General features: G+C 45.6%; 2 protein-coding genes across 3 annotated transcripts in view; both read left to right on the plus strand.

Moving 5' to 3' along the window:
• LOC102442410 (chymase) lies at window positions 1-3,089 on the plus strand. 2 transcript variants are annotated; one of them, XM_006102216.3, is made up of 5 exons: window positions 1-76; window positions 752-902; window positions 1,700-1,835; window positions 2,063-2,317; window positions 2,780-3,089. In XM_006102216.3, the coding sequence occupies exons 1-5, from the start codon at window positions 19-21 to the stop codon at window positions 2,921-2,923; spliced, it is 744 nt and encodes a 247-aa protein (XP_006102278.1). In that variant the 5' UTR covers window positions 1-18; the 3' UTR covers window positions 2,924-3,089. The 2 variants fall into 2 exon arrangements, with proteins under 2 accessions (XP_006102278.1, XP_014323106.1); XM_014467620.1 differs by lacking the exon at window positions 752-902.
• A 5,225-nt stretch (window positions 3,090-8,314) lies between these two features.
• The window catches only part of LOC102442722 (nuclease-sensitive element-binding protein 1-like), a 2,732-nt gene continuing 1,457 nt past the window's right edge, over window positions 8,315-9,589 (plus strand). Inside the window, exon 1 of the mRNA XM_014467593.1 lies at window positions 8,315-8,543. Coding sequence (XP_014323079.1) covers window positions 8,315-8,543 — 229 coding nt within the window. The remainder of the gene's footprint in view (window positions 8,544-9,589) is intronic.

A 9,589-nucleotide genomic window follows, 5' to 3' on the forward strand; every position in this document is an offset into this window, starting at 1 on the left:
GGCAGCCTCTCTGACAAGATGGGTCATCTTCTTCTTCCCCTGCTGATCTTCCTCCTATGCTCCACATCTGAAGCCGGTGAGTCTCAGGCCCTTCCCTCTAGAAGCTTCAGGATCAGTTCCTAAAACAAAATTTTGTCTGAATATAGCCGACTCTTAAACAAGAGAGGGGCAGGATACCTCTTCAAGAGTCCAGAGTGACATTTCCACTTGGGATGTGCCCACCGATTCTCTGCAGCCTATGGTAGTTCCCAGGAACAAGGAACCCCACGTTGATTTGGGGAAAATTCCAGAGCAATTGGGAGGAAAAGGGGTATCTTCTCTAACATGTGTGATCATGTGGATAAAGTCCTATGTTCTCTTCACCTTCTGAATTTGGGGGCTACACATTACCTTATAATTTGACCTTCTTGTGTCACAGCTCATGGGTTGTGGAGAAGGTCAAGACAGAACCCTGGAGAGCTTGTCCTGCAAGGTGACAGAAGAGGGTTGAGGCTGGAGCAGAATGGGGGTGGGGGAAATCTGAGGTGAAAAATGCATCTGAGGCTGGTTGGCTATTGTGCCTGAAGGAAGGCATGAAAATTCATGTAGAAGGTTGTGCCTGGGGAAAGCCGATATCAAAGACACCTGCGAGGGAAGATGGGCAGAATTCAGGGTGAGGATGAAATTCAAGAGAAGCCTCTCTCAGCTTTAACCCAGCTTGTGCATTCTCTGGAGAGAGTACCAATGTGTTCAGGCCTGTTCTCTGTTCCAGGGGAGATAATCGGGGGCACAGAATGCAAGCCTCACTCCCGCCCCTACATGGCCTACCTGGAAATTACCACTCCCCATAATTCAGTGGGGCATTGTGGTGGTTTTCTGATAAGACGGAACTTTGTGCTGACAGCTGCTCACTGTAAAGGAAGGTAAGAAACAGGGTACTATTTATCTCCAGATGAGAGATGAACATCTAGGCTAGCAACCTGGGACACCCCTATAGGGGGCCTAAGGAGGGGCTCTTGGGCCTGGGTCACTTTAAGGAGAGGTAAGAATTGGGCTAAGGAAATTGTTCTCACAATTGAATGGATGTCCTCACCCTCTGTCATTGTACACTCAGCTCCCCTTCAAAGGAATAGGGGACCCCATCCAAGCATTCCTCCTCTAAAAGTAGTTCCCCCTCTCCCCAACCCCAACACATAAGATACCCAACTCACTTCTCAGGGCTCCACCCAGTTCTCTGGGCCACTTCCTCTCTGCTCTTTCCAGGAACACTGGCCCTTAGTTCTCAGGGACCTAAATGCATCCTTTCCATGCATTTAGGAGGCAGGAACAGAGTCCACCTGAGACCCCACCTCTTTTTCTGACATCTCTTGATCTTGAGGGCTGGCCCTCATATAGGACTCCCTGAAATAGGAAGTGCTAAGCCTGCCCCCTGGGTCCTCCATGGCTTGCTCAGTCCCAAGCATATCCTGAGAGTCTTGGAAATTGTCTCTATTCCCTCAGAAAAGCCTTCCCTGAGTAAAACCTGAGCCCTCCCCGCCCCCCCCCCGCCCACACACACACACACACACACAAATGCCAGAGTAACTCAGGAAGAGGAGAGTGGGTAGAGTCCTGTGACCTACTGAGAGACTCCAGTCTGCTTATCTCGGAAAGGGTACATCTCAGGAGAAACCCCAAACCGCCACTGCTTCTCCTTGACCTTCCTTCTCCTTCACAACAGGTCTATAATGGTCACCCTTGGAGCCCATAACATAACAAAGAAAGAAGACACATGGCAGAAGATTAAGGTCATGAAACAATTCCCTCATCCAAAATTTGATTACATTCTTGCTCATCATGACATCATGTTACTAAAGGTGACAACATCTTTCTTCCCCTTCTTCACTTCTTGTTCTCTCAGGCTTCTCCTTCAGGTCCCCATTGCCCTGAAGTTTTCCCAACCTGCCTCTGGACTACACCTCCCTCCAACTCAACTCTCTGGATGTGGCTCTATTGTGAAGCAATGTATGCTCTCCCTCCCTGATTGCTTCCAACTGCATCCTAACAAATCTCTAGCACTGACAGCCTCTCATTCCCTCCACAGTTGAATGAGAAAGCCAACCTGACCCTGGCTGTGGGGACACTCCCCCTTCCACCCCAGTTCAACTTCATCCCACCTGGGAGAATGTGCCGGGTGGCTGGCTGGGGAAGGACAGAAGTGGAGAAATCAGGCTCCGACACTCTGCAAGAGGTAAAGCTGAGACTCATGGATCCCCAGGCCTGCAGACACTTCGAAACTTTTGACCACAATCTCCAGCTATGTGTGGGCAATCCCAAAAAGGCAAAATCTGCATTTAAGGTAATCTTTAGATTAGAGTTCTTCCCCACAAATCACTGTTCAGGGTCCAGATATCTCCTGAAATAAGATGGGGTCAGAAGGTTGTCAACAAATGACAGGGTTTGAGACCAAAGGGCTGAGGAATCTGGAATTGTCCCTCTGTGAATTCATTCTCCCATGGCCCTGTGCAGTCTCTAACCATCCCTCTTAGTCTGCTAAACAGGACACATGAGATAACAAGAAGGAAAAGAAGAAGGGGCATCAGAACAAGATACATAACTCTATCCAGGGCTCCTGGGTCTAACCCTAGGTCTGACTGTGACTCAGAGTTGGAACCATGGGCAGGAGTAGATGACTTTCCTGACTCACCGTTTGCTTTCTCTCCTCTCTCCTCTCTCCTCTCTCCTCTCTCCTCTCTCCTCTCTTCTCTCTCTCTCTCTCTCTCTCTCTCTCTCTCTCTCTCTCCCCTCCCTCCTCCCACAGGGAGACTCAGGGGGGCCTCTTCTATGTGCTGGGGTGGCTCATGGCATTGTCTCCTATGGAAAGAAGACTGCAGAGCCCCCTGCTGTCTTCACCCGGATCTCCCATTACCGGCCCTGGATCAATAAGATCCTGAAGAAGAATTAACCCTGGAGTCTGGGCCAGCCCAAGAGGAAATCTGAACCAAATCTGAGCAGATTCTCTGTACCACATACTCTGGTTCCTGCTAAAGTCCTGGCACACCCATAATCCTCAAGAAGATTCATCTAGATCACTAAACTCTCAATCAACCTCAATAAAGACTCAAGTTCCAGACATGTGTGTGTGTCTTCCTCCTTCTACTACTCTCTTCTCCCTACACACAGCAACCTGATGCTCAGCCCAGGCAGCCTATAAGCTTTGAAAGAGGTGGGTATAGAGGTGTTTGAGAGAGAAACAAAGAAAATAATGAAGAAAAATAGGGAAAGAAAGAAGAGAAAGGAATTACCTGAGAGACCGGATCCATATTTTCAACTTAATCAAGAAATTACACCAGATGCTTCCTTGCCTTAATTATCAACCTTATATCAAGATTTATTTTAGTAATATTCAGAATCACTAGGAACATTTTGAATTGCAAGCAAGATGTATGATGTTTACAACATCCCTGACCTCTCCCCCACTTAATGCCAATAGCAACCCCCTCCACCGCCAAGTTGTCACAACCAAAAATGTCTTCAGGCATTGTTAGATGTCCCTTAGGGGGGTAAGGGGGGGATGGGACAGGAATAACCCTCAGTTGAGAACCACTGGTTTAGATACATTGTGTAGAAAAGGCAGTTAGTGCTATATAGGCTCCACTTCAATAAGAAAAGATCTACCATCTGTGGAGCTTTATCTGAGATGTAGATTACTTCTCACTCATTGCTTCAAAACAGATTCCTGGAGCTGATAAGAAAAGGGACAGTATCACAAGTTCTGCACAAGCAACACCCTGCCACAAAGGGCTACACCCAAACCAGCAGGAAGTCAAAAGCCTAGAGCCTGCACAGCACAAACTCTTGACAGCTGATGGACTGGCTGTAGGAGAGAAAACAGGGCAGGACAGGGACAAATACACAGGATCCTGCAGCTGATAGCAGTCCTCACTGAGGGTATGGTGAATCCCTTCCATGAAGTGAACTCTTTCTAGAAATTCATCTTTAAGAAAAAATCAGAGATATACACAAAGAGTCATGAATAAAGAATTTAACCTCAGCATTTTTAAAATATATTTTATTGATTTCAAAGAGGAATTCATGCACCGGGCGTCTAGTATGCATATAAGATCTTTAGTTAATCTCTTCCTCACCCTTCCCCTTCCCTCTGAGATTCGTCAGTCTGTTCCATGTTTCCATGCCTCTGATTCTATTTTATTCATCAGTTTATTTTGTTCATTAGATTCCTTATTCATTTATTTTGATTTTTAGATTTAATTGTTGATAGATATGTATTTATTGCCATTATATTGTTCATATTTCTCCTTCTTCTTCTTCTTCTTCTTCTTCTTCTTCTTCTTCTTCTTCTTCTTCTTCAATAAGACCCTTCAACATTTCATGTAATACTGGTTTGGTGGTGGTTTGGTGGTGAACTCCTTTAGCTTTTTCTTGTCTGTGAAGTTCTTTATCTGAAGAATTCTAAATGAGAGCTTTTCTGGGTAATCTTGGTTGTAGGTCCTTGCTATTCATCACATTGAATACCTGCAAAGTTTCTATTGAGAAATCAGCTGACAATCATATGGGCACTCCCTTGTAGGTAGCACTGCTTTTCTCTTGCTTCTTTTAAGATTCTCTCTTGGCATTTTAATGATGTGTCTTGGTGTGGGCCTCTTTGGGTTCATCTTGTTTAGGACTCTCTGTGCTTCCTGGACTTGTAAGTCTATTTCTGTCACAAGGTAGGGGAAGTTTTCTGCCATTTCTTCAAATAGGTTTTCAATATCTTGCTCTCTCTCTTCACCTCTGGCACTCCCATTATGCAAATGTTGGTAGGCTTGAAGTGGTCCCAGAGACTCTTTACACTATCTTCATATTTTTGTATTCTTTTATCTTTTTAAATATATTTTTATTGATTTGAGAGAGGAAGAGAAAGGGAGAGAGAGATAGAAACATCAATGATAAGAGAGAACCATTGATCAGCTGCCTCCTGCATGCCCCCTACTGGAGATGGAGCCCACAACCTGGGTATGTACCCTTGACCAGAATCAAACCTGAGACCTTTCATTCCTCAGGCCAACACTCTATCCACTGAGCCAAACTGGCTAGGGCTAGTCTTTTTATCTTTTTGCTCTTCTGATTGGGTGTTTTTGCTTCCTCATACTCCAAATCATTGATTTGATTCTTGGAATCCTCTACTCTACTGTTGAATCCCTGTAAATTATTCTTTTTTTTATCCTCACCTGAAGATATTTTTCCATTGATTTTTAGAGAGAGTGAAAGAGAGAGAAAAAGACAGAGAGAAATATCAATGTGAGAGAAACACATCTATTGGTTGCCTCCTGCATGAGCTTCGACAAGGGACCAGGCCAAGGAGGAGCCTGCAACTGAGGTACATGACCTTGACTGGAATAGAACCTGAGATACTTCAGTCCTCAGGCCAACACTCTATCCACTGAGCCAAACCGGCTAGGGCTAAGTTATTCTTTATTTCAGTTAGTGTATGCTTAATTTCTGACTAGTCCTTTTTCATGTATTTGAAAGTCTCCCTAAGATCCTTATAAGCCTAACCCATGGACACAGACATCATGGGGGTGAGGGCATGAGTGGGGGATGGGGGGGGCAATGGGGCAGTAAGGACACATATGTAATACCTTAATTGATGAAGAAAGAAAAAAATCCAAGAAAGAAAGAAAGAAAGAAAGAAAGAAAGAAAGAAAGAAAGGAGAGAAAGAAAGACTCCCTAAGATCCTTGAAAGTCTCCCTAAGTCCCTTGAGGCTCTTTTTTAGTCCTTTGAAGCTCTCATTAAGATCCTTGAGCCCTCACCGGTTTGGCTCAGTGAATAGAGCATCGCCTGTGGACTGAAGGGTCCTGGGTTTGATTTTGGTCAAGGGCACATGCCTGGGTTGCAGATTCGGTCCCTAGTGGGGGGCAGGGTGCAGAAGGCAGCTGATCAATGATTCTCTCTCATCATTGATGTTTCTGTCTCTCTCTCTCCCTCTCCCTTCCTCTCTGAAAACAAAAAAATATATTTAAAAAATCCTTGAGCAACCTTATAACCATTGTTTTAAATTCTGTATCTAGTAGTTTGCTTGTTTCCATTTCACTTCACTTTTTTTCTTGATATTTCCTCTGTTCTTTCATTTGTGACATGTTTCTTTGTCTCTGCATTCTGGCTGCTTCCCTGTGTTTGTTTCTGTGTATTAGGTAGAGCTGCTATGTCTCCTGGAATTGGTAGAGTGGCCTTGTGTAGTAGGTGTCCTATAAGGCCCAGTGGCTTAGCTTCCCCAGTCACCTGAAATGGGCACTCTAGGTGCGCCCCTGTGTGGGCTGTGTGCAGTCGTATTGTAGTTGAACCTTGATGCTGTTGATGTCACTGGAAGGAGTTTATGTCTAGGCCAATTGGCTATGAGGACCTACAGTGGAACTCCAACTACAGTGGAAGAGCTGCTGTGCAGGAGACACCCCAATGGAGAATGATCTTCTTTAGTGGGGCTTTGGTGCTCACTGAGTCTGCCCCTTAAATGTGTCACTTATGGATGTGAAGAGTTGTAATCTGGTATGGTCTGAAGCTGTCCACCAGGTGTACTGGCTCTGAGGCACCCAGGAGATGCAAAGTCAGCTACTGCCTGGGGTCCCCAGGCAGGAGCTACTGAGTAATCTGCAGATGGCTGCTGCTTGTATTGAGCTTGGAAGTGCCCAGGAGAGACCAAGCTGTGAAGCAAGGCAGGCTGGTGCTAGGTCCTGGGTCTTGGGCCTCTTATTGATAGGTATGGGGCACACTGAAGCCAGTTGCTACTTGTTTAAGAGGTTTTAGGAAAGTATGAAGCCTGAGCCAGGAGAGGCCATTCATATGGAAAAGCCATTGCAAACAGCATGGCTGGGGCTGAAAATTGGATGGGGCAGGTCTCAAAGAATCACCAAGGTGGAGTGAACATTGTGAGCCAAGCTGATGGAAACTGAGATATGGCTGCCAGACAGTTCTGCAAAGGGGGATATTCCAGCACAGAAATAATGATGCCTGCGAGCACCCCAGTCTTGGAGAAAGCCACCCTGAGCTCTTTCCCTGATATCAAACAATTCAGTTCCTTCCCAAATGCACTGGAGCCTAGAGGGATAGAGTCCAAGTAAGTCCTTGTGCCCAGCCTTTAAGAGGAACTGCCTGGGTCTCCAGCAACCTCTGTGTCACTCAGCCACAATCCCCACTGGTTACGGGGACTTCTCTTCCCAGCTCTGGAACCTTTGGCTGGGGGTCTGGTGTGAGGCTGGGACCACTTGCTCCTCACGGGGCACCTCCACTGCTGGGATATTCCTCCTAGTTAAAAACACGTGGGTGTCAAACCAGCCTGTTCCGTGTCTTGGCCCCTTCTACCAGTTTCTATGTGCTTTCTTCTTTACATCTCTAGTTGTAGCACTTCCACTTACCCAGATTTCAGGCAGTTCTGAATGATGGTTGTTGTGTATTTTAGTTGTAATTTTGATGTGGTTGTGAGAGACGGCAAGTAGTGGCGTTTACTTATGCCACCATCCTGTAATGCTTTTTTAAAGCAATATAAAAATCTCTCTATAGCAGAATCTCAGTTTTGTAAATGTATGTTTTATGTATGCATAGAAAAAAAATGGAGAGCTTATAAACCAGAAAGACCTTCCCAGAAGCCTATGAAACCAGGGCACAGAGAAGCCGGATCCCCAGGACAGAAAGTACAGGAGAGACCCATGACCCTAGACTCAGAGCTGAAGGAACCACTCACAGTAGCAACTGTAAGGGAACCCCAAATTAGACACTGCCTTGGCCTGCCACCCAGGGCCCAATGCCCTGATTCAGCCTAAGCTACGGGAAAGAGAAAGAAGCTAACACTGCTCAAGTCAAAACACATTGTCTGAGTACTGACTGCATGCCAAGATGCAGTGCTGTGCATGTAACAAAAGGGGAGGGATCTCTGTCAGTATGGGGGCTTGTTTTTCCTGGGAAGACCCTGGACATATCCTCTTCTCACTGTAAAATATCTCATGACTGCACGCCCCACATTAGTGCCCCATGCCAGAGAGAGATTAAGTAGAAGCTGACAGATCTCTGCCCAGATTATGTGATTTGTGGTTAAGAACACTATTTACTGAGTCCATGTTTTTTATTAAATGATGAAAGGCTTCTGTCCTTACTCAACCTTTCAGTACTTTCAACTTATTTGGATAGTTGAAGTGTTTGAAGTTTTTTGGTTTTGGTTTTGCAACATGGCCTTAGGGCTATCAGACATCATGGCTCCCAGAAGAGGAGTTGGCTGCATTACTTTGGGTTGGTTTCCTCATCAATAGTTGCATCACTGGGCACGGGTAGTCAGGAAGCTAAGATCTTTGTTAGTTGTCATTATGCTTTTCCTGATTAAAATCTTCTCTGATTTTCGAGTTCGATCGGTAGCGGGAGCGGAGAGCGGACCCCAGAGAGCCCTGAGCAGCCCCACCGCCGCCGCCGGCCTAGTTACCATCATACCCCGGGAGGAGCCGCAGCTGCCACAGCCGGCCCCAGTCACCATCACCGCAACCATGAGCAGCGAGGCCGAAACCCAACAGCCGCCCGCCACCCCCGCCCCCCCCAAATGCCCCATACGGGGAAAAATTACTTTAGCCACATGAAGGGTGTCATGAACAAAACCCAGGCTTCAGAGCCAGACAGGCGGGGGTTCAAATCCCCACTTAGCCACCCTACCACCTAGGCAACCTTGGGCAATGAAGAAGGTGAGAAATGGGCTCAGGCTTTGCTGACAAATTCGATGCATCAAGGAAGCCTTCATGGTTTTGTTCTGAAACCTAGAAGCCTATAATGACCATTTCTGAAAGAGGGAGGATTGCTGGGGAGACATCACAATCATGGACATACTGAATTTGAGATGTCACTCTCCATTGTGGAATGTCTTTTTAAAACTAAACATCGTCTGACTCTCTTAACAACAAAAATAAAAAACCTCAGTGTTAAGATGTTAACAAAGACTCTACCTCTTGACTTGGTCTTATCAAAGACTCTGACCATGCAGTCATATTAAGTCACTCTCCTATTTAAAACTATCCAGTGGCTTTCCACTGAATATAGAATAAAATCTAATAATTTCTTACCATACTCTCCAAGGCCCTTCCTGTACGTCCTATCTGCCCAACTTACCTTGTAACACTCCTGGTACATTATACTACTTCTATAGGGGCCTTATGTCTGTGTTGTGAACATGTCAAGACCATTTAGGTCTTAGGCACTTGCTACTACTGTTGTCTCTTTCTGGAATACTCTTCCCACTGTTTTTCTTCTGTACCAGAGACTGTGTGTGATCAGTCAGCTTGCAGCCTTCCTGTTATCTCCTCAGAAAGTTCTTTTGTAATCTTGATTATCTTCTTAGCCTTTCTCATCCTCTGAAGTTGCTCATTCATCATCCCACATTCATTGATTGTCGAAAGATATGGGGTGAGCGATCGAGAAAAAAAAATAAGAGTAGGGGGTAGCATAATGATTGAGGGGGATCGGGGGGTAATATTGGACAAAGAATAGAATCCAAGATCATAAAGAGTAACGAGAAAAGGACTATAATCCATTAGAACGTAATTGCTCATATTATGGGTGGTGTCCAAGAAGCAGGCGATTAGTACGAACCACCGCAC

This window comes from Myotis lucifugus, unplaced genomic scaffold (genome assembly GCF_000147115.1).
Source record: "Myotis lucifugus unplaced genomic scaffold, Myoluc2.0 scaffold_406, whole genome shotgun sequence".
Lineage (NCBI taxonomy): Eukaryota > Metazoa > Chordata > Mammalia > Chiroptera > Vespertilionidae > Myotis > Myotis lucifugus.